This window comes from Periplaneta americana, chromosome 3 (assembly GCF_040183065.1).
Source record: "Periplaneta americana isolate PAMFEO1 chromosome 3, P.americana_PAMFEO1_priV1, whole genome shotgun sequence".
In the NCBI taxonomy this organism is placed as follows: domain Eukaryota; kingdom Metazoa; phylum Arthropoda; class Insecta; order Blattodea; family Blattidae; genus Periplaneta; species Periplaneta americana.
In genome coordinates this window covers 94,530,266-94,556,162 of record NC_091119.1, presented here as the reverse complement: position 1 = coordinate 94,556,162, position 25,897 = coordinate 94,530,266, and the positions used below count along the sequence as shown (strand labels likewise).

Below are 25,897 nucleotides of genomic sequence, written 5' to 3'. Positions count from 1 at the left end.
CCCTATCCTGAGCAAGATTAATCCAGTCCCTACCATCATATCTCACAAGGGAAGTACCCCAGCTCGAACGGCTAAAACCCGGAAAAAACTTCAACCAGGTAACTTGACCTGACCCGGAATCGAACCCGGGCCACCTGGTTTCCCGTCCAGACGCGCTAACTGTTACTGTAAAGGTGTGGACAATAATGGAATAAGACAGACTGTTGCAGTAAATGGGGAGCGCTACTACAGCATGTTACAGAACTTCGTCATCCCTAGACTGAGGAATCACGATATGGAAAACATAATCTTCATGCAAGATGGCGCTCCACCCCACATCTTTATCCCTGAAAAACAATTAATTACGCAGATGTTTGGCGATCGTGTCATCAGTAGGCACTTTCCAACAATGTGACCTCCGCGATCTCCAGATTTCAATCCCGCCGACTTTTGGTTGTGGGGTTACCTTATTGAACGAGTTTTTCTGACATATCCAACAACCCTACTGCAACTGAAAGATGCCATCTCGCAAGAAATTGCCAATATTCCAAGACATTATCTGCAAAATGCTGTGCATGGTGTAGCAGACAGAATGCTGTACGTGGAACAAGAGAATGGCGGAAATCTTCCCAATGTTTTGTAAACCCCGTTGTTTGGCCAACACTGTAATGTTTTTGTTTTTTCCCTATCTCATATTATAATATTTATAGCGGTTTAATGTTTGAACTGACTTTTGAAAAACCTATACTCGTATATTATTTAAAGCAAATGCCGTGTAGCTTCTTGCCACATAATACCTCATTTATATATTTTCTGGATCTGCTTGTCATAACTGTCTGTTACATGGTGCTGTTTCTTCAGCGATTTGTGCTTCTGTAGTCATTAGATTCGTTATTCTTCAATCATTGATTGCACGCGATTGCGGAGTTTTACAGATAAATAATCTTGATGAGTGGTAGAACAAGCACAGCTCTGTATTTTAAACGCATTTACACTCGGTTTTAGCCGTTCGAGCTGGGGTACTTCCCTTGTCAGATATCTCAAATCCATATTGATATTATCCTCCCATCTACGTCTCGTCCTCCCCAAAAGTCTTTTTCCCTCCGGCCTCCCAACTAACACTATATATGCGTTTCTGGATTCGCCCATACGTGTAACATGCCCTGCCCCTCTCAAACATCTGGATTTAATGTTCCTAATTATGTCAGGTGAAGAATACAATGCATGCAGTTCTGTGTTGTGTAACTTTGTCCATTCTCCTGTAACTTCATCCCTCTTAGCCCCAAATATTTTCCTAAGCACCTTATTCTCAAACACCCTTAACCTATGTTCCTCTCTCAAAGTGAGAGTCCAAGTTTCACAACCATACAGAACACCCGGTAATAGAACTGTTTAATAAATTTAACTTTTAGCTTTTTTGAGAGCAGACTGGATGACAAAAGCTTTTCAACCGAATAATAACAGGCATTTCTCATATTTATTGTGTGTTTAATTTCCTCCTGAGTGTCATTTACATTTGTTACTGTTGCTCCAAGGTATCTGAATTTTTCCACGTTATCAAAGGATAAATTTTCAATTTTTATATTTCCATTTCGTACTACGTTCTGGTCACGAGACATAATCATATACTTTGTCTTTTCAGGATTTACTTCTAAACCTATCTCTTGACTTACTTCAAGTAAAATTTCCGTGTTTTCCCTAATAGTTTGTGGATTTTCTCCTAAACTAAACATATGAGGTTTAATTATGACATTTCATTAAGGTGACTATCCATCTGGATTGTTCCAGGACAGTCTCCAATTTAAACCCCCTTTCCCAGATTTCTTGGAGGCATTTCCGGACACCAATTTGTCCCGAATTTTGCCAAGATGTTATGATTTATCCCCGTTTAGATTTTTCTATATTCATAGTAATGTTTTCAAGGGATGTGAACTATGTAGTTGGCAATATAGCCAATCAGTTGCCACTACTGGTGTTGCTAGTATATTTCATTCCCTTCAAATCCGAAATGAATATGGGTGGTAGCCAATAAGAGGAGCTGGCAGTGTCAGTATTCCAATGTGCTGTGATTGAGCTGCGAGAGATGTTATAAACCATGTGATTGGCTAAGTGACTAACTTCTTCATTCTGCATAGTATAGTAGCCTGATGCTACAAGATTTCATATGACAAGTACTCTCCTCCTCATCAGTCACTGTTCTAAGAAAACATCTTCTGGTAGAAACAACAATTACACTAACAAAGCAGAGAAGTCGACAAAAAACCAGTAAAGTTACCTAAGAAAGCTGGAGAGAACACAACTGGAAAACATGCAATTGATGAAGCTACAACCCTCCTTAAATAGAATCAACTAGATTCCCTCTCAAAAGAACAGAAACCTACATACAAATACCACTCATCACTCAGAGGCAAAGAACAGCTAATCTTTGATTTTATGCTGAATGCTACAAACAGAGAAAAGAAATAGTTAAACTTCTGCACAGAGCATGAACAGACATCGCTGAGGCAAATTTAAATCTCTATGCAGAGAAAAGGAAGGCATATAAAAACAGTCTGAACAGGAAACTAATATCATAGAAGAGGAAGGAAAAGCTCAAGCACAAGAGGTGCTAACAGAGCATTTTCTTGCCTTTAAGAAAAAGTTTTACAGCACTGTCACGGAGATCCCAATGGAATCTTTGGAAAAAAATAATTTTTCTTTCTTCTCAACACAGCTAATCTAATCACCGCAAGAATCATATGACACATAAGAATCATTCATAAAAATTCTTTGTTCTAAAGTGACAAACACTAACACTAATAATAAATTAATAACTAGAGATACGTACTTAGTTTTCGCAAACTGTGAATTTGTGAAATACCACCTTGCAGCAAAAATTTTGTTTCAAACCCTTCCATGTTAAAATATCGCGAAATAACGTAAAATTTTATATATAAACGAAATTTTTGTTTTAGCGGGAATTTATTCGAAATTAGTGTTTTTAAGAGACATTTTTATTTTTTTTCTACAAAATCTGAATTCAAAGTGTCCTCAGGTTGATATTTATTTACAAAATTTTGAATTCAATATTCAAACCCTATTTCAATATAGAATTTTGAAACTAATATTCAAACCGGATTTCAGGTGACTTTATTTTTAAACATAAAGTAGAAATATTCTAAATGTTTCGTGGAGCCTATTAGTTTATATTATCCACACACAAGACAAATATCTCCACACAGCATGTAAGTGCTGATATAAAACTGTAAGCATTGTTAAAATATACAATTATATTTTTTTTTTAATGAAATAACAACGAATTTTTGTTTCTGGTGCGAAATAACACCAACTTAAACAAATTTTGTACCGAAATTCAAGATTTTTATTCACTGTAAAACAGAATCTGTACTCATAACACTTACTGTTTTACCACTTATCACTTAGCAAACTACACCAAATAGAATATAAATTCTGCTTCAAAACGAAACACGTCCGCCCATATCAAAGCATGTATTCAAACTATTCAAACAGAGTTTAGGCCACAACAAATGCCAGACAGTGTGCTTCCAGATGCTGCACAGGTCACATTCTAACAGCACATTACCCATGCAAAGGCACTGTATGACATACTATATATTCTATCTATACTGCAACTATATATTCTATCTCTATTGCAACTCAGGTGAAGAAATGTGTACCTAAAATCGTTGTTACTCACGTGTGTAATGAAGTCATTGATTTGGCGCATCAGGTCCTCCTGTAAAAAAAAATATAACTTTGGTACTTCATAGATTACAAGTGTAAATGCTAATGTGACTGAATCATTATATCTCAAGCAATGTTATGTATCACTGGAAGTGAAAAAACAGCCGTATTTACTCGCATAATGGACGTACTTTTCTCCATTATTTTTGGATAAAAATCCAGGGTGTGTATTGTATGCGAGAAAAAATTTTAGAGGAAAAAAAATCATAACCACCTGATATCCCACGTGATAATCACAGCTGGTTATGACATCGGACATTCAAGTAGTACTGAAAATGATCAATCATACAACTTAAAGAGTAGCAATGTATCGAATGCTTATGAGCAGTAATAAACAGTAATAATGTAAAGTGTATAACATACGAAATGAATAAAAATGTAGCACAGTATAACCTAAAACTGAATACAAATACAGTAGTGTGCAAATTAATCCGAACAACGTAATTACTTATGCAAAAACACTCGAACGGGATATAAAAAGGATCTAAGACGTACCTCAGTAATCTATGTGGCCTCCCTTGTTCCTAATAACAGCTCTGAGACGATTTGGCATGGATTCCACTAATTTCCCATAAATATTCTTCATTTCTTCATCACGAAACCATACACCAATGAGGGCAGAAATCATCTTCTCCTTTGTAGAAGAATCCATTTTTTGCATTCTTCTTTTGAAAATTGACCACAAGTTCTCAATGGGGTTGATGTCGGGTGAGTTGCCTGGCCAGGGGAGTTTTTCGAGACGTATGGCATGGTGCCAGGTCTTGTTGGAACACACCTCTGCCATCCGGAAATGATTTTTGCAGCTGGGGTACGATTCTGGTTTCCAATAAGTGAATATATTTGTCAGAATTCATCATTCCCTTGATAGATATTAATGCTCCAGGCCCTTCATGTGTAAAACAACCCCAAAACATTACTTTAGGGGGGTATTTGGGTGCTTGTTGGAGATGAGCTGCTGTTACTTTTTCGGATCCTTTCCATACGTAAGAAACACGGTGGCCGTGGCCCTCGAAATGAGACTCATCGGAAAAAAGTATGTACATTCTTCCAGTCATTCACTGTCCACATTAAGCGTTTTTTGCACATAACAGGGGTTAGCAGTTGCTTCTTAATAGGCTTACGAGCTCTTCGTCCAGCTTCCAAAAGCCTACGCCGCACTGTTGTGACGTGAATATTCGCCCCATTGGTAGCCATTAACTCGCGGGTTAAGTCGACAGCAGTTAGTCTAGGATTTAATTTACTTTTCCTGACAATTAAACGATCATCTGCAGATGAAGTCTTCCTTTTCCGGCCACAGTTTCCTTTTTTCTGGGATGTGATGGATCCAGTCTCCCTGTATCGTTTTATGATCGAATTAACAGTAGCCAAACCGATGTGACATTCTGCAGCAATTTGCCTCTGTGTCATAGAAGAATGCTCTGCTAATGTTATAATTTTAGACCGTTTTCGTGGAGTTGTGAAGACGACAGAATGTACACAGGATTGCAGTATAAAGTCTTCAACACAACTGAAATGCTTAAAAGTACAAAACGACAGGCAAAATGTCACATATTATAAAAAAAATAATAACGACAGACCTTCAACAATGGAATTACACGTACTACAGATGTCAATTAAAGCGGTATGAGCAGCTGTGAGGCCAACAATGACAGAAAATGTAAAAATATGTAGTGTTCGGATTAATTTGCACGCTACTGTACAATGAAAATTAGGTTTAAAATATAATATGGGTATATTATGCGGGAATTTTTTCCCTCTACATATTACTGTCAAAAATTGGGATACGTACATTATATGATTGCGTCTATTACGCAAATAAATATAACAATACATTGTGACTGCAGTCACTCTTCGAAAATTTAAATTCTAAGATGAATACAATGAAAATAATGTTATGCACATTCCAGAACATACCTGCTTCTTTAATTTTTCTGCTTCTTTCTTTTTCACTTCTTCCTCAGCTTCCTTTTGTTTTTTCTGTTCCAGTTCCCATTCCTCTCGAATTCGTAACTGTGGTAAAAAAAAAAAACATACAGTGTTCGAAAAGTTCACAAAATTACTGACGAGCCCATATTAAATCACGTATAAAGTTATACCTCTTGCTTCTCCTTCTCCGCAAGTCGCACCTGTTGCTCCCTCCACTTCTGCTGTGCCAGTTCTTCATCACGCTCCCACTGCTGCTGTCGCTCTTGCTGCAGTCTCAGCTCTTCTTCACGTCGGAAGTCCTCCAGCTCAGCCTGCTCAGCCAGCCAGGCTTGGTAACGTGGTGAATTCTCCCTTCTTTCTTGTTCTGTAATCACCAGGGCATATTGTCATAACAACAATCAAAACACCAGAACTTACTTTCCCCTGTGGTTGTCAGTACCTTGGGCTTTTCCTTCATCTTTCATCAAGTATCAATGTACAATCTAGCGCTGTAAAATCGAAACATATAAGAATAGTTGAATATGAGAGTGTCATTAAATGCATAATATGTCTATGGCTCAAGCAATAATGCACTGATCTTCCATCCAGGCGGACCAGGTTCGATCCCCAGCCAGATCGTGATGAAATTTGTGGTGGAAAAATACGTAGAGTTGAATAATTTCAAGGGAAAAATTGTTCCAGGGCCGGGTATCGATCCTGGGACCTTTGGCTGAACTCACCAACACTCTAACCGACTGAGCTACCCAAGAACTTCATCCGACACCGTCTCCATTTTTCCCTTTACATTCACATAACTCGAGTGGGCTGACAAGATGCCAGAAACCCACATCAAGTGCACACAAACTCTGTGTGACAATTCGTTCAGCCAAAGGTTCCCTTGAAATTATTCAAGTCTGCTTCAAAGAGAGATTTACCTGAAAGTTAAATTTACGTTGTAGAGTGTTTTTTTCGAAGTATTCCTGTTTCAATCTTTCATTCCACCAACAATCTCCACAGCCCTCTCATTTCATCTATCATACGCAACAGTTAAAAATAGGCTGGGGTGAAATCTTGAGAGTAGTACGAGTTTATAATATTGATATGGAAAGATTTTGGGGCTCTTGGCCCTCTTTTGCAACTGTAGCTGTTTCAGCTCCACGTTAGCATTTTTCTTTGCCTCTTCAGAACAATATGCGTAATTTCATTACCCATGATCATTCAGGTCTCTTAAATCTGATACATTTCGTTACTTTCATTACCAATTGCTTAAATTAGTTACTTCTCGGTTACTCTCATTACCGGTAGACACCCTGAATTTTTCTTTTCCACTCTCATTTCTTCCAATTAATTTAACAATGAAGCACTAACATCATTTAATTGCCCACAACTGAATCAGGGCCTCCATTTGTGATGTTCTTTCGTCTACATAAATTTTAGCTGTAGAAGGCCATGATTTACATCCTTTACAACACAGCACAGCATGGTTACTGATGCTGGAGCAGTTCGGTTACCCTGTGTTCTGCAATCATTTTAATAGGCCTATATCTAGTATGGAATGGTTGTCATTTCGTTATGCACCATTCCTGTATTAATTATTATTTTATTAAATAATTAAGCTCCATAAATATCCATTTCTCTTTCTTTCGTTGTAATTTCAATGTCTGCAAATTGTGCACTGGTCCTAATATTTCCCTATCTTTATTTCAGCATTCAACATTACACATTTGGTACATGGCAAGTACGCAAAAATTGTTCCGTGCAAAAAAGACTCAACATCTAGCATACAAAATAAAAAGTGTTCTAATAATGTATTATTGAAAATGTTATAATCTTTATATGAATAAATCACATGCATTTTGTAAAAACAAGTATGTAAAACCAAAGTTTTTTAAAAAAGAAATAGGAAAACATTACTAAAATATATCAGAATTCTTGGCAAACAATTCTCTAATTTGAATACTTTTATTTTCGTCCTTCAAAGTACATACTCTTGGTTATTGTTAATTCCTTCCTATTCCAACTGTCATCAGTACATAGCACATTTGATGCATTTTCATACTTCACTGGCAAGTCTATCATGCTATCAAAAAGGAGTGTGTTATATGGCAGTAAAAAACTTTTAATAACCTCCCTAGAGATATAAAAAAATCAAACTCAAACATAAGATTATTTAGGGCTAAATTAAAGACGTACCTAATTTCTCACGTCTTCTATTCTGTAGGTGAATTTATGACATTCAATAACACTGCATGAATATTTTTGTCTTGTATTAAGTATCGATACTTTTGATTGAGGTTCTGGCTGATATGTACATCTATTCTCAGACAGTACATCTCACTTGACGATTGTGTTAGAGGAAGAACAATTGTTTGTATATATCTGAAGTCTGATCAGTGTAATATGTAGCTAATTGGCGATGTATGCAATGGAGAGGGAAAGGAACTGGCTACCCTATCCCATTATCTCCTGGACTAGTTGCCTCATAAGTGGCGCCTTGTTGGTGTCACTGTGAAGTTCAGACCTGTCTTCAGACAGTTGACTAAACAATTAAATCTTTGTGTTGTATTAGTATATTGTAAAACTCTTCTGAATATATTTTAACTAGACTGTGACTATAATTAAGACTTTATAGTACTATTAAGTTTTTTTTTTTTTTTTACATATTCTAGCTGTGAAATGATGTACGAATAACATGGAATGTAAACAAATACAATACTATTAGCAAAATGGCTTTCCATGCTGAGTTTAAATTCCAGTGAGTACAAATGAAATTTGTTGCAGACATAGATGATGCTATGGCAAGTTTTCTAGAAGTACCCTCATTTCACCTGGCCAAACTTCTCCATAATTTACAGACATCTTTAGCACAAATTTTGTATCTTCTCAAAGTTACCAAATCTATTGGAACCCTTGAATGAATGTTCTACAAAGCAAATAACCAAGGAAATTTATGGTCACGATGCCTGAATATTCATATAAGGTATAAAATAAACAGGCAAATCATATCCCATTTTCTAACGGGTTTTTAAATGTGAGAGGATTTTGTACCTGAAAGTCTATTGTTATTTCTATTGCCAGTTCATGTTGAACATCTCACGATCCAACTCATAAATAACATCCTCAAATGCTGGTGTTTTAAATTTCTATAGTTAAAACAGTGCACGACTATGAAAAGTTCAGATATGGACTATTTGGGTTTAAATTCTACTATAATTTTCAGTTTAATATAAAAGTGGTCAGAATATGATTTCAGAAAACTCTATGAGATATTTGGTGAAGAGCAGCATTGTCAACACGAATGGCAAGGTATGTACATGATATATGAATGTCTCATTTGATGTATTAAAAAAAAACACTACACGTATGATAACTTTGATATTTAATGTTCTTCAGAGATTTCACAAGATTTTATGTATAACTCAATCAATTTGCATAATATAATATTGCCTATTTCAGGGAATGTACATTGATCTTAAAATAAAATTTCATAAGTAACGATCGAAATTTCATTAGGCTACAATACATGAAGAAAACCAGGTCTAAAGGTGCGTACACACTTAGCGAATGAACAACCAACGAATGATGAAGTAAAATTTCGTTGTTCGTTTGCTATTTGGAGCAACGTACAAATCATCAGCAAATGGTCAGAAAACATTCACATTCGCTGATTATCCACAATAATGGCAGACGAAAATATAATTATAGCAAGTACAGCCATTGTTATTATAGGCAGTTTAATAAAAAGAAAGATAAAAAACAAAAGGCGATGGTGGCAGACGCCACTCTACGAAAGTCGCAATCAATATAGAGCCACTGACTTGTTTCATGATTTACGTCGAATGGAATCGGGACAGTTTCACAATTTATGTCGCATTTCAGAAACAGACTTCGAAATATAACTGTGCAAAATAGGGTAAAAAATTTCCAAGAAAGACAGGCTGACGAGAAGCAATACCTATTCAGGAAAGGCTAGCATTAACACTTCGATATATTGATACAGGAGATTCGTTTACAAGTTTAATGTATTTATTCAAAGTGTTGAAACAGCTGATTACCAGGATTGTTCCAGAAGTGTGTACAGCCATAATTGAGAAACTGGAAGATTTTATTAAGGGACGACTGCAAGACAGGGGAAAGTTTCAATATACGGATACCTCATTGACAATAATTATCTCAAAATACTAAAAAGAGAGATTTTTCTGTGTTTATCGAATGCGCATCATGCTTACGAAAAGGCACTTTTCAGTGCCAATAATTTATTTTGCATGCACAAGGTTGGAGCTTTGTTTTTTTCTGGCCGTAAATTTGTCCAAAAGGAATGACATATGTTTATACGCGAACCAAGTTGACTCGTACACTTCATCAATCCCCATTCCAGAACTTTTTGTGGACTTCTGCCTTTCCCTCCAGGATGATGTCAGTAAGGACTCAGTTTTCTTTTCGACTTCTACTCCCTACAATAAACAAAAAATATGTATCCACTGAAAATAAATAAACAAAAATAATTTTCAAATTTTGCACGTGTTTGGCTCGCCTACTTTACAGCTGAACATCTTTCCAATAGCTTCCCAAACATCATGTTTTCTTACTTTATTGTGGTAAGTAGGATGCTTGGGATTCCATAAAGTTTCCTGCTCCCTATATGCATTAATAAGATTTATAACAGCGTCTTCCGTCCACTCCAGTTTTGACATCCTGTTGGTGAAATTGAACTAAGCGCTGTGTTCTGCTATGAACTACAAGCTAGTGGCAAATCCTGTCCACAATGAATACCAACTTCCTTTGATGTACCGACAAGCGACGGATCACTTCCGAAGGCAAACCAAATGATTGGTTTGCCTTTGCTGCGACGTACACATGGTCTGATTTCAATCAGCGAATGCATTTGTTTGTCGTTCGTTCGTTGTTCATTCGCTAAGTGTGTATCCACCTTAATATACTGTATGATACCAGATATTGTAACTGTTTTCTTACATGACGTTAATGATGAGGTAACTTTTATGACTCATTAGTTATTTCTATATTACAGGATAGAGAAGTGATTTCCAATCACTGGTGCACCTCAAAATGGTTTGTGTAATTTAGGCTGGTAATCATGTTCTAATCATCACAATGTAGTGAATTAAAGATCCTTAATAAATTGACAGTGATATTAAATTTCAGTTTAACTTTTGAATATAATCTGAAAGTACATAAATACAAAGTTATTTTACATTTTTTTTTCAGACTTACCACAAACTTATCAATAGGACTGTTGATGTCTTTGCTGTGAAAAATTCAACCACTTTTCTAGACTTACCAAAAGGTTATAAGTGGGATGACTGATGTTATTTTGTGATGTCAGGCTCAAATTATAGATACAAGTCTACCTCAACATTAAGTATACTTCTGTATACCATACGTAATGTCATTAATTCCAGTGGTTTATTCTTTGAAATGTTAAAAAAAAATAAAAAAATAAAAAAAAAATTAATACAATTTTGCTCGTTTCTGCTTCCTTTTGTAGATAAAAATTGTTTTATATGAAACATTTCCTAGTGTGTTTTGGGAAAGCCATTAATTTAATTCCCAAAATGCTCAGTCAACTTAAGAGAGCAAGATATTATGATAATAAATGATTGAAAGAATTTTAGTTTTGTTCTTTAAATATGCAGAAATTCGATTCGAGTGCATGCAAGAAGCAGTATAAGTAGCAACAATTTGCAAGTCAATATAATTCATAAACAAGGAAATAGCGAAACGAACGACTATCACCCCGTTTCTTACCAAACATTAATTAGCTTAAATATGTATTTTCATTAAATTCAAACACTATGATCTGGGGTAGTTCCCTTGTTAGTGGTTCCTAAACTTAACCATTAGACCACAAAAATGTTGAAAATTCGAAGTTAATTGTTTACAAGACATACCTCTGATGTCTTTCAAGTATTGATACAAATTATTTCAATTTAAATTTTATGAAGGATATCCTATAGTTATTACATCGAAACTTCACACCGACATTTCATTCATTATATGGTGCACAGTAAGATGGACGAACTGTTGCTAAGGGCAATAGTATGAGTGAAGGCAGTGAATAAGGTATAAGGTGAGTAACCTACTAAAATGGCATATTAAATATATAAGTATTTGTATATTAACACTTGCTCTACCTACAAAGATGATATCAATTCGTATACGATATTACATGGGGGCTTAAGCCGCCTGTAACTCCCTATTACTCTTTCAACATAACTCTCCTATATTATGCCTAAACCATCAAAGGCCAACATACTGCAATATATAAGTGTTAACAGCAGTGTATATACAGTGAAGTTAGTTGGGGACGCTTAGGTTTTGCAGGAGCTGTTCCTCGCCAAGAGATGGCATGATCATCGGGAATAGTGCGTCTGCATTCTCGGCATGCAAGCAATGAGTGACAATGCAGTTTTGCTTTAGTTGTGTTGTGTTGTGAGAAGTAAGTTAACGGTGAAAGTTGTAATCTTAAAATTTTAAGTTAAGTTTAAAGTCCTCCATGTAGGCTACTATTGCAATGACTTATTCATTACGAGAACATACTTATCTATACAATACATTCATATGGAAACGAAAATCTTGTGTGACGACAAGATGCAAATTTCGGAAAAAGTTTCCAGAGAGACCTGTTCCAGCTGCCAGTACAATATGAAGACTTGATACGAAGTTTATGCAGACAGGTTGGTAAACAATGAAAAACTGAAAAGAGAACGCTGTGTTCTGTCAGAAGAGAAATTAGACGAGATTAGTGAAAGATTGAAGAACTTGCGAGAGTGACTGCAAATTTCATAAAAAGATGTCAAATGTGTGTTGCAGTAAATGGAGGACATTTTGAACAAAGAATGTGAGCTTGGTAAGGACTGTAACTTTTAAGTATTGCAAAAGTAGGATTACAGGCCTAAAAGTGCCAGAGATGCGTGCGCGTGTTCCTCGTGGTAACCAATACATTGACAACCGGGCTGTATCAGGACCAAAACCCAAGCGTCCCCAACTAACCTCACTGTAAAATATATATATGAATGATCTCGTCATACATATTGAACTCTCCTATAACACAATCCAATACGACTATGAAGATGTCTCTTTGGATTTGTAAGAAACGAACATAAGGATAATGTGCGTGACACATTCACTTGTGCCATTATTATCAGGAAATGTTTTATTTCTTCTCCAATTCTCTCTCTCTTGCTCCTCCTTAAACCTTAGTGATCTGTAGCCCTGCTGTCAGTGACAAGGTTAGGTAAGGCTTGATGATAACAGATTAATGACAGTAACCCCACTGTCAGTGATGAGGTTGAAAAGAGTTTAATGAGGAGAAAGATTAGTGACAAATACTCTGTCAGTGATAAGGTTAGGTACAGTTTGATGAGACACATCAGTGATAACTGCTTCACAAAAAAAAAATGGCACAAGTAATGTCAGGCCCATTATTCCTCAGTTCCGTAAGAAAAGTCGCAAACTAGGCAATGGTAAGTTTTGAGATCAAGCTTGATTGAAAGTTCAATATGTTGCGCCACTGCAAACTAATTTTTCATAATGTTATTACTGCCATAATACATTTAACATCTTATTGCATTACATATGGCATGTTCACTACATTACTGCATTGATTACTTCACAATACACACTTCAGGAACAAAAAGTAAAAATAATGAGTAGTGGTTCGAATGAATCACCATGCTGGAGGCCAACTTGGCATGCTTTCTGCTTCATCCATTAGGTGGCTATGAACTCGGCATAGCAGGGACGGCAACATTGCAAACAAAATATCTAGATTAGGTGTGTAGCATTATGTGAGAATTTAGGTTAGGTTAAATTATGGTGAAGAATGGGTAGAATGGAGGAAAATTCTCTCTGACACTGGGACTCGAACCCGGATTTTCAGCTCTATACGCTGACGCTTTATCCACTAAGCCACACTGGATTCTAGTTTCGATGCCGGATTGAATCCTTCTCAGTTTAACTTCTACCTCTCTGTTCCCCTTTGGTGGCCTACCCTCATGTAGTGTGTCACAGAATGTGTCAGTGGCACAATGTCAAACACTATGTGGAACAGAGAGGTAGACCTTAAACTGAGAAGGATTCAATCCGGCATCAGAATTAGAATCCAGTGTGGCTTAGTGGATAAAGCATCAGCACGTAGAGCTGAAAACCCGGGTTCAAGTCCTGGTGCCGAAGAGAATTTTTCTCCATTCTACCCATTCTTCATCATATAGTAATGTAGAATTCCTGCACGAAAATATCATATGTTCTTCGGTACATCATACTAATACTAATAGGTTAGATTAGGTGTGAAGTATTATATGAGAGGTTGCGTTCATATCACATCTCGCGCACGCCATTTTCCACAGCTGCTGATACTGAAAATCCCACCACTCCCTTCCTCATATTACGTCACATTAAAATACAGCGGTTTTATTCATTCACACAAGACGAATTTTATCTTCTTCTTCCTATCAAGGATTGGATTTCTTCGACCACATTTGAAGAGTCCACTGCAAGAATGATGGATGTCACTTTCTTGTCGAAAATGAACCAAGACTGCCAATGCATAGCTTAAGACATATAGAATGTACATAGAGAGTTATATGGCATTAACACTGATAGTCATTGTCCAGTAATGATCGGAAAATCACAGTTAAGCTTTGAGCGCTAAGCATTTCTAACTTTCAATTGCATCTCCTGCAAAATGTATTCCAAATGACATCCATCATTCTTGCAGTGGACTCTTCACTTGTTTTTACTTTTTATCCGTATGTCTTCGCTTCTCAATCTATCCCTTAATGTGACTTCCAGGGTGTGTCTTAGAAACCTCATTTCTGATGCTTCTATTCTTCAACCTTGTTGTCTTAGCACCCATGTTTCACTTCCATAGCGAAGGACCAGTTTTTATTTATGTTATGCATCTTGATTTTTATATCTTGTCTCATATTCTTTCTGAAATACCTGTTTATATATCCATTTAATTTCTTGTAGCCTATTTCTGGACACATACCTAAACTGGGCTCTAACCTTAGAGCAATGCCGCTGCCCCTGTACGAGAGCGCACCCGAAAACTATAAATATGCTAAAACAGAAGCATAGTGATAGTTAAGTGAATTCAATACCTCTCTTCAGAATTTCATCCCGCGTTTTTGCAAGAGTCTGCCTTATTCTTTTCCTTCTCATCTTCTTTGCTATTGCACGCCACTTCTTGTGCCTGTAAGTAAAAAAGGTTCAAACATAACCTTGCATTCAGAAACATGTTTACTCTATCAAAGATACTGTATACGTCTGAAGTTATGCTATTTGTAATAATGTTATACGGTAACCTATTATACATATAAGGATTCGAATATTATTTCAATCATGAAAGTTTGTGGCAATGAAGAATGTACACTACCATCCCATACCCAGCACAATCAGTAGTCGCCATTCCTCACTTCTGTCTGTCGGTCCCAGGGTCGACAATATCAGAGCGACAAATTTTACTTTAAAGAATAGTGAAATTTCCCTTTACTTATCAGACAAATGTTGTTTTCTAATGCCAGGTGTTTGACAATAAAGTTGTTTGACCTTTTTCACTCCAATATTTTTCAAAGATATTGTCATGGTCAGCCAATGAAGCACAGATTTTGAGGTGTTCCGAATCCATTTCTTGATTTGAATTGCACAATGGGCAGTTAGAGGATTGATATGCAAGAGGGCTTAGAGCCTTGTATGTATGTATGTATGTATGTATGTATGTATGTATGTATGTATTTTATTTCGTCCTAATGATCATACATGGTGATGTTGGACACGTCAAATTAATACTAAAAACAGTTCTAAAACTAATACACATTTACAAAATAATGCTAATATATATAACATGGTGTATTATACTGACAAATGATTGAGCACTACCACTAAAATTGTCAAATCTTCGCACAATAAACCTAGAATGAATAATTATCTATGAAACCTTTATCATCTACTATTAATAAATATATACGTACAGCTTAACATTTAATAACTGTAAATACTAACATTCAAGATATTCTTGTACTGAATAAAAACAATCATCCATGAGAAATTTCTTTAATTCTTTTTTTAATTTAACATCAGCATTTAAGTGTTTAATTGACTCGGGTAATTTATTATAAAGAAGTCTGCTGTTATAGGAAAAACTTTTTTCAAAAAGAGAGCTTTTGTGTCCAAACAGGTGCAAATTAGACCTTCTTGTACAGTGGTTGTGAATTTGTTCATTTCTGGTAAATTTTTGGAGTTGTTTATGGACGAAAATCAAAATCTCGTATATATAAATGCATGGTATAGTGAGAATGTTTAGAATTTTGAAATAAGATCTACAGCTTGTGTTGCTGGGGATATTTAACATAATTCTTATGACTTTCTTTTGAATTTGGAATATTCTGGAACAATGGTTAGATTTTCCCCAAAAAGTTATACCGTATGACAATAAAGAATTAAAATAAGCAAAATATGAAATTCTAAGTATATCTATATTCACAGATGACCTGAGGGTGTAAATTGCAAAGCATATCTGAGAGAGTTTTTTAGATAAGCAGTCAACATGTGACCCCCAATCAAGATTATTATTTATAAACACAACAAGAAATTTAATATTCGTTGCATATGTTATTAGATCGCTTCCTAAATATAAATCTGGAAAGTCTACGTTTCTATTCAATTTATGATGAAATCCAATTGCAATGTTTTTACTTTTATTGATTAGTAGTTTATTTTCTTCAAACCATGTCGTTACCTGTTCTGTAATAAAATTTGTATTTGCTTGGAGCTGCTGTTTATTCTTTCCTGAGATTAACACATTTGTATCATCAGCAAAAAGAGAAAATTTAGCATTAACATTTCCACAACATTCTACTAAATCATTAATATAAAACAAAAATAGCAGAGGACCTAGTATTGAACCTTGTGGGACTCCATAATTAATATTTTGTAGATTAGAGTGGCTAATTTTGTTTAATTTTGATTTGCTATGCAGATATTCATTTTCTACTAATTGTTTTCTATTTTGTAAATAGGATTCAAACCATTTAAGTGGAGTTCCTCTTATTCCATACTTTGATAATTTATTAATGAGAATCGAATGATCAACTAGATCAAAGACTTTGGATAAATCAAGAAAAATTCCCATGCATTATTCTCTATTTTCCAATTTTCATATATTTCTTCAATAACATTCTGAATTGCATTACTAGTTGATTTCCCTTTTTGAAACCCATTTTGAGCATTTGATAAAATTTTGACTTTATTAATAAAGGCTGTAGTTCTATTGTGTACAACCTTCTCTATAACTTTTGAAAATACCGATAGTAATGCAATTGGCCTATAATTTTCTACCTCTGTTTTTGGTCCTTTTTGTATATTGGTATTATTTTTGCTATTTTTAAACTTTGTGGGAAATAACCTTCATTCAGTGACAGATTTATGATGTGACATAATGGTTTAACGAGATGTGAAGAACACTTCTTTAGTAAAAAGTTTGACCATTCGTCTAGACCTGAGGACCTTTTGTTTTTCATGTTATTTATTATAGAAAGTAGTTCATTTTCAGTTGTCGGTTGGAAGTAAATGGAAGGGTAGATCACATTTTTGTTTGCAGTTTTTTTAGAAGTGTTTGTTATTATTGGCTTACTGTTGCTAATTAAGTTACTAGCAATGTTTACAAAGTAATCATTGAATTTTTGAGCTATGATAACTGGATTTGCAGTAACCACACCATTACTGTTAATACTGTAATTACTCTTTTCTCTTACAGAACCCTGAATTTCGCGTTGTATTATATTCCAAATAGTGTTCGACTTATTAATGGAATTCTTAATTACATTTCCGTTATGTAGTTTTTTGAACATCCTAATCACTTTATTATATATCTTCTTGTAATTTATATAATATAACTTAAAGTTGTTTGCTTAGACAACGTAATTTTTCACTAGAAATACGGATACATTTTGTTATCCATTTTGACTTATTTTTATTATTGATTTTTATTTTTTTTACTGGCATTGCAATATTCATATAATACTTTAATGTCTCAACAAATGTATTATAGGTTGCGTCAACATCATTTTGTGTAAGTACATCGACCCAATCTTCTTTGCCTAGTAAGTTATTCAAATATGTTATGTTCTCTTGACTGTATATTCTGGATATATTATATCTATAATTACTACGATTTATTTTCGAGTTGTTCAAGGTTAGAGTAATTTTCTGTCCGTAGTGGTCAGAAATACCTGAGTCAAAATTTTCAGTTTCATACTGGAATAGCCTACATTTGGATTTATAATTAACTGATCTATTGCACTCTGTGATCTATAAGTAACTCTAGTGGGTGAGTTTATCATAGTTTCTAGGCCATATGGAAGTAGTAAATCCAAAAACTGTCGTTTTTTGCTATTATCATCTAGGAGATTTATATTAAAATCGCCTAGAATAATTACATTAGTATTACGATTATAAAAATAATTTAGTACAGTCTCTAACTTTTCAACTAAAATTTCTAGTTTACTCTTAGGATTCCGATATAAACAGATTACAATTACATTATTTTCTATCTCAACTATGCTTCCTTCAAAATGTTCTTCACACATCAAATTGTCGAAGTTAGAGACTCTTTTGGACTTTATGCCTTCTTTGATGAAAATACAAGTACCTCCACCTGTTTTTGTTTGTCTACAATATATGCTTTCCAATTTAAACCCTTTAAATCTAATAAAATCAATTTTCGTTTCATTTAACCAGTGTTCACTAAATGCTGTACTAGCATATCACCTAGTCAATATCACCTAATTTATCATTAATCAATACTTATAAGTTTGTTTTCTTATTTCTTATACTCTGAACATTTTGATGAAATATCTTTAGCGTACTTTCATTGCTTTTTGTATTTTGAAAATTTTTCTAGCCCTTGATTGGTTGTTTTTGTTCACATTACAAGTTATTTATCAATTCGCTACTTCATTGGAGAGGAGATTATTTCCTCCAAATCCTAGGGCTATTACATTGAGTTTGCTCTTATTTAGTTTTTGATTGATTTGTTTACTTATTTCATATTTGCCCAAAGACGTTATAATAGTATACTAAACTCACACAGAGCGCTGGTGTGCTGTCCAAAATTGAAACCAGTCTGCGCATGTTTACGCCGCCATGCTACTGGTAGAAATAGAGCGGTAAAAACGATTGTCATACTTGTCCTTTGTTTTGTCTCGGGTGTTTTTAGTGAATAGTGTGAAAGTAATGGCAATATAATTTTGAAAGATAATATATTATCACCGCGGACTCATACTTAACATGTCGGCATCATACAATAACGTGCGGTGTGGTTTAAAAAAATAATTTTGCCGACCGATTGTTGCTCTATAGGTTTCACTCTAAGCGTCACGTTGTCACGTCTACTTTCTCGATAAGAATAAGCACTAGTTTGTTATATTGTTAAATGGCTATTATTATTATTATTATTATTATTATTATTATTATTATTATTATTATTATTATTATTTCATATACGAGTACGTTGGCTTTCTTAACTTTTAATAATAACTCTTTAATAATAATTTTTAATCACATACCTTAATGTTCGTCCTCTGCACAAGACATTGCAACCTCGGGTTTAGTCTACGTGGATTAGACAAGTAAATGTCATTTAATAATAATTGAAGCAGCTTATTGGTTGCATTATTGAAATTGAGGCGAGTGATTGGAGCGGCGACACAAGAAATAGAAAACAATAATACAATTAAATTTCAAAGACCTGCCGAACGCATGAGGCCGCTCAAAGACCTGCCGAATGTTAAGCATGAGAGCGCGACGATAATACCTTCCCCGTTTAATTTTCCAAGCTATTTGCAAAAGGTACGATATAATATTATCTCTGTTTTTACGATATCAATATCATTAAAAATCAATCCGTAGTTTACGACAATAAAGAATACTTAATTGTTAGTACAGGTATATCAGACTGTAGAGAAATCCCACTGAGTGAATTATTTAGACTTACACATCAAATGTTAAAACATTAGTGGAAAGATAACTTTTTGTTTTTATTATGTAAATGAATTTATCTGCAAGATAATAAACTTTCATTCAAGATCCATATATGGATAAATAAATATACAGATAATAAATAAATAAATAGCTATAATAGCTAAGCCTCCTTTGTGAATTTATGATTCAGAGTTCACCTATAAATAACTCTTTTACATTTTGCCGGATATATATTATTAACAAAAGCAAGGAATGGCATCTTATTGATATTGCATATGTGCATAAAAAATTATTTACCATCACTCCGCAAGCAATGATAATATATCTATTTTATTTATTTAAAATAAAAATACAATATGTAAAAAATCCACACATAAAAAGTATGTGGTTTTTTTTATCTTGCATAAAGTGATTGTTTAGTTTTTAGGTCTTCACGTTACCTATTGTTTGCAATGTATTAGGTACCGATACTTTTTTTATAATTGATAGCATTCCCTTTATTAATTGAAGAATGAATTCAATGTAATTTGGCTACCTTCGCACATTATATTTTGCTAGATTACCTATGTCCTGTGGTCTAAAAGTACCGGTAATATAATTTATTTTTGATTCTCTAAAGCTTAACAACAAATCTATACTGATTAGCGCATATTTATTTCAGTTAGGAATTTGATTATAACAAGAACTTGTGTAATCAAGGTGCATATATTTATGTCTTGTGATCTAAGAGTTAATATGTTAATATAATTTTAGATTCTCTGAAACCTAACAATTTGCTGATTATCGTAAAATTATACAATCTATAATGTGTATTGTGTAGGCCTATCTATGGATGTATGAGTATGTTTTCTATAAATTGCTGCGTACGTATGTTCTTTTCTTTAATGTTCTAACACATATCAATGAAACTTTGAATATGTTTATTTCGTCCTAATTTTACGTTAAACGCCTATTAGACTGTGGTACTACTGTGTCGAAAATGGCCATAATATGTCAATTTTAGATCATCACAGCGTTAAATTGCGTGATTTACGTACTGCTATTATTTGTCTGCTCTCAAACAAAATGGCGGCAAACGCAGCTTTCAATTTGCCCCGGTTTCCTCGTTTCGCGCAGCCGAGACTGTAGGGGCTTGTATTTGCCCGACCAGTTTAGGTGAAGTCCATGTTGAGTGAAATAAGTTCTACTGATATTTTTAGTATCTATAAACTGCACGTTTTTAAAATGATCACAGAGACCATGTATTAGCTTATTAGCTTTTCCTATTTCTTGGTTTACACAAGATTGGGGTAATAAATCATGTCTAAAAGGGATATTAACCACGACTACATTTGTATGTGTTAATGATGCTAATGACTTCTTCATAACCTTTAACATATCCATAGTTTGGTTTTTGTATACATCATTTGACCCCCCTATTTGAAATCAGAGACATTAAAATAATAACAATAATAATAATAATAATAATAATAATAATAATAATAATAATAATAACCATCATCATCATCATTATCAATACGCCACAGAACCGACTGTTATTTAACAAACACAATCATGAATCATATTATACCTCAAATATTATGTACATTATGAATTTATTTATTACTAGCCTTATCCGTGCACTCCGCTGCACCCGTTAGAAATAAACATAAAGTAATTACATAATTAAAATAGGACGTTTGATCCAGGGAACATTCGTGTTTTATAGAAGGATAAATCGTTTAATATGTTATTTAATTTAAATTGCATCCAAATAATTAAAATGCGATCATTTTGGTCCAGAGACCACTCATTTGGTGCAATGACAATTCCTTTAACATGTTTCTCAATTTTTATTACATGCAACCATAGTTTAATGAAGATTGACATCATTTAGATATAATGTGTATATTTTATTTTACTTGTTATAGGTTTCCATTGAATTATGGTAATAACTTAATTGTAACCCTTGTTTTCTACGTATTCAGTAAATGGCGCTTGGCCCACTATGGTTCTGAACCCTCCAAATAACTTAAATTCTATTATATTATATTATATCAGAAGTTACTGTAATAACATTATAGCATTATGTCCATCTAGAGAAACTACACTTTCCAAAGGTGAAATAATAATTAATTATACAAATCGGTTAATTTAGCTTTCGATATTACTTCATACAAACACAGAAACATTCTCTGTAGGCTATCTTTCATAGCTTTCGATTGTTGCTGTCCAAGGCCCCTTATAGACGAAGTCATTTGTTTTTTAATTCACTACACGGCCTTAGATGGCAGTTATTTTAAATTTAAAACTCATTTATCTCATTAAATATCAATCCTATCAAAATTTTTCAAGGAATAATACTTATCGAAAATTATTTTTAAAGAAACTTTTGTTCTGTAACATTTTTCACAAAAATCAATAATAAGCGAGATATTTCGATTTATTTAATTCAAGCCCCCTTATAACCCCCCTTTTAAATAATGTATTTTGAATGCCATATAGCCTAAAATCTAAGTTACAACGAACTTAATTTATATTCCAATTTTCATCGAAATCCGTTCAGCCATTATCGCGTGAAAAGGTAACAAACATACAGACAGACAGACAGACAGACATACAAACAAAAATTTCAAAAAAGCGATTTTCGGTTTCAGGGTGGTTAATTGTATATATTACGATCAATTATTTTTGGAAAATCGAAAATTACCAGAAAAATTTCGGCTACAGATTTATTAATAGTATAGATAATAAATACGCATATAGCGTAGATCAGTGATTTTCAACCAGAGGTCCGCGGCCACCTGAGTATCCGCATAGCTATTAATGGGGATCGCGAACAAAATAATAATAATAATAATAATAATAATAATAATCATCATCATCATCATCATCATCACCAATACGCCACAGAACCGACTGTTATTTAACAAACACAATCATGAATCATATTATACCTCAAATATTATATATATTATGAATTTATTTATTATAATAAATACGCATATAGCGTAGGTCAGTGATTTTCAACCAGAGGTCCGCGGCCACCTGAGTATCCGCACAGCTATTATTGGGGGATCGCGAACAAAATAATAATAATAATAATAATAATAATAATAATAATCATCATCATCATCATTATCATCATCCTTCACGAATTAGGCCTCTGTAGACCTGTTTCGGCCCCATCTAGCAGTCTTCTTAAAGGTCTTCCTGGTCGACGATGTCCTCTAGGTTTATACTGCATCATAATTTTTGGGATTCTTGAATTTTCCATTCTTCTTACATGATCTAGCCAATTGAATTTGTATCTGCTGATATTTTCTTCTACTGACTCTACTTCTAATTGTTCTAAAATTTCTTCATTCATTTTTCGAAATAATAATAATAATAATAATGATAAATAACTCTTGATCTTCAAAATAGCTCCACCGATGCGATGATTTCTCAAACAGAATAGCACAAACTGGAACCTGTCCCTTATTTCAAAGATTTGCCGATAGTTTAACTGTCATTAAACTGGACAAGTGGGAGATTGTAAGCTACTTCTTTCACAAGTGACAATGTCATTCATTACACTGAAGTCTCTTACAGCTTCCGCACTGCTAATGGTGATGTAATTCGTGATTTATTTTGGCTTTGGCTGTAGTGAATGACAAAAGGGCAATTTTTTCCTATTAAATTATCCACGAAATCTCGGAAATCATAATAAGCTGTAGAGAGTATCCAACAGCAGTGCAAAAGCCACTAAATTTCTGTATTTTCAATCGATCACTTTAGCAGAATGCAGAATAATAGCTCATTACCTAAATTAGAAAAAATGAGTTTGATTGATTTTTCCTTGCGAGTTATTTTAACAAAGATCTTGGAACCAATATAAATATTTAACAAAGGGCTCGCGCGAGTCTTTGCGAGTGCCCTCCAGCACATCCCTGGCTGTGGTACAATGTTGGTGACTTCAGAACGGTGGGGGGGGGGGGATAGTAACTGAATAGTATGGATTTGTGTCACATAGTTTCATTTTAATATTAGACAGGTTTTCTAAAATGTACCTTGTTATCAGTTTACTTTTTGTATTTATTCAGTGCTAACATATATTTTTTAAACTTTCTTTTGAGATTTAGGAAGCCAAAGCCTCTCCCTGACCTACCCAATTGCTTACGCCCATGAAAGCATTGTAAAAGGATAAGATATGACGACTTTATAGAAGTGTAGACAAAGTCTAAGAAATTATTTAAAGTAGTTTTATCGGTACCTATATAAATAAGCTCCAGTTTTCTCCCCCCCCCCCCACAATATTGAAAGGCTAGATCGACCTATGAAATTAGTAGGCCCCTAATGCGACAAATCATGCAATAATAATTTATTTTAAGTATTTGAAAACTTAATATTATTACGAAGGACATCAATAGCTTATGATATATAACAAACTAAATTGATTTATTCATCATGACTAACTTTTGTGATGGTTTAGCTTACATATACACATTCTACTTCTGGTGGAAATATTTTATTAAGAGAATAGCCCTTTTTAATACATTTTCTTACAGATTTAATAACAGTAACATTGTGAAATATCACATTTTCGGCTCTGATCAAAACCGTGCTCTGAGTGCTGTGCTTTAGGGAACGACTTAGTTGATATTTTTGCAACCAGATGGTGAAACACATTAGTAATGCCGCGCTATCTCGTGGACCGGTTGAATACTACGTAATGACGTTATTTTAACTAGTTTCTTTTGCAGAAGTTAAATCCCGTTGCTGGCGCATAGCACGATCGAGAGTAGGTCTCTGTGAGTCATGACAATTTCTGCCGCTAGGTTCGCCTCTCTGCCCTATGAAATGATGAATAGTACCATTACAAAGCATTGTGCATCGTGAAAATAGTTCGATTAATTGTGCATTACTCATTGAGTACGAATATTACAAATATGCCAAGCATATTACAGTGTTATTTGAAGTTTGTTCAGCTAAGTTATATTCGAAAATTGTCTGTGTTTTGCTATGTGAAGAACTCTGTACCAACAGGTCGTATATTTATAGGTTAAGGTAAATGTCAAAGTTCTCTCATATAACAAGCAATGCTATGTTAAAAGTGGCGGCGAATTGCATTTTCCGACTCTCGAATGATGTGACCCGAAATGTAAAATAATTTCATGCATTGTTTCACTTACCAAGCATTACTGATATAGGCCTAATGAAAATGTGAACGACGTGATGTAAACATTGAAGAAAATGTTGTTACTGTTTTCCCTTTCTCTTTTAGAAAATACCGACAAAAGTAATTAATTATTTTCATGCTGTACTTATTAGGTAATTAATGTGTATTTGTCTGTATTTTAGACCTGTGTATTGTTACGTAATTATCAGTGAATTAGGTAAGAGAACTTAACAAGGTTAGTATGAGATTAGGTAATACACCTCAAACTGGTAACTAATGGCTGCTGCGAAATAGGCTGAGGTGGTTATCGTGTGAATCAAATTATATCTAGAATATCTAGTTTTATTATATACAGATACGTAAAGTTTTTTTGTTTTTGTGTTTTTTTTGTTTTAGCATGTGTTTGTAATTTTGTGAGGTTATGTCTAGCCTAATTTCTTTTTATTCTTGTATCATTACCAATACATTAATTTATTTTATATTCATTTCAGGTGTTACGGAGGTGTTACATCTATAGTGGCAACTCTACTTATGTTAAGATATGAAGTAACAGTATATATTCAACTTCATCATTTGCTAAAAATTAAAGAAAACTGTATGTCTTCGACTCATTCCATCGTCATTTCTTCTTATGTATGTGAACCACGTTCATTCTAAAAGTGCTACATTAAATGAACACTATAGACAACGTGATGGAACAATTTACAAGTTACTGTTAAAGTGCTCAACATTTTCAAGTGGTGCTATACCCATTGTTTCAAAATGTACATACATATTTTTACATTTCTATAAGAGGTGTCATAAATTATTTGAGCATATTTGTAAATTCTTCAAAATTAATTCTTCTAATTAAGACCATAAAGTAATGAAATAATATAGCCTAGGCCTATATGTGATTTTATACTACCGGTATTGATGTTTATCTTGGCAAATTAATCCAATTTCACAGTGTTGTCTTTTGTATTGTGGTTCATAACAATTATAACAGTATGTACGTGGAAATGTTTTTAAAATAATAAATTCTAGCTCATGATTTTAAGTGGTCGTTTCAATGGGAGGTTATATTGGAAAGATGATCACAAATGGATAATTTACTGCAAGATACAAGAACTGAATATAAGTGAGTGT

The 25,897-nt window shown here is 34.1% G+C and overlaps 1 protein-coding gene across 4 annotated transcripts in view; it reads right to left on the bottom strand.

Annotated features, from left to right (window-relative positions):
- LOC138696255 (U2 small nuclear ribonucleoprotein auxiliary factor 35 kDa subunit-related protein 2-like) overlaps positions 1-15,085 on the bottom strand; it is a 213,045-nt gene extending 197,960 nt beyond the window's left edge. For 3 of the 4 annotated variants that reach the window (XM_069820944.1, XM_069820945.1, XM_069820946.1), the window contains exons 1-5: positions 15,036-15,085; positions 14,751-14,842; positions 5,820-6,013; positions 5,638-5,733; positions 3,677-3,715 (exon numbers count right to left, since the gene is read on the bottom strand). In XM_069820944.1, coding sequence (XP_069677045.1) covers positions 3,677-3,715; positions 5,638-5,733; positions 5,820-6,013; positions 14,751-14,842; positions 15,036-15,058 — 444 coding nt within the window. In that variant the 5' untranslated portion in view covers positions 15,059-15,085. Of the gene's footprint in view, positions 1-3,676; positions 3,716-5,637; positions 5,734-5,819; positions 6,014-14,750; positions 14,843-15,025 lie in introns of all 4 variants that reach the window. The other variant, XM_069820947.1, reaches the window with a different exon arrangement.
- Positions 15,086-25,897: the final 10,812 nt, after the last annotated feature.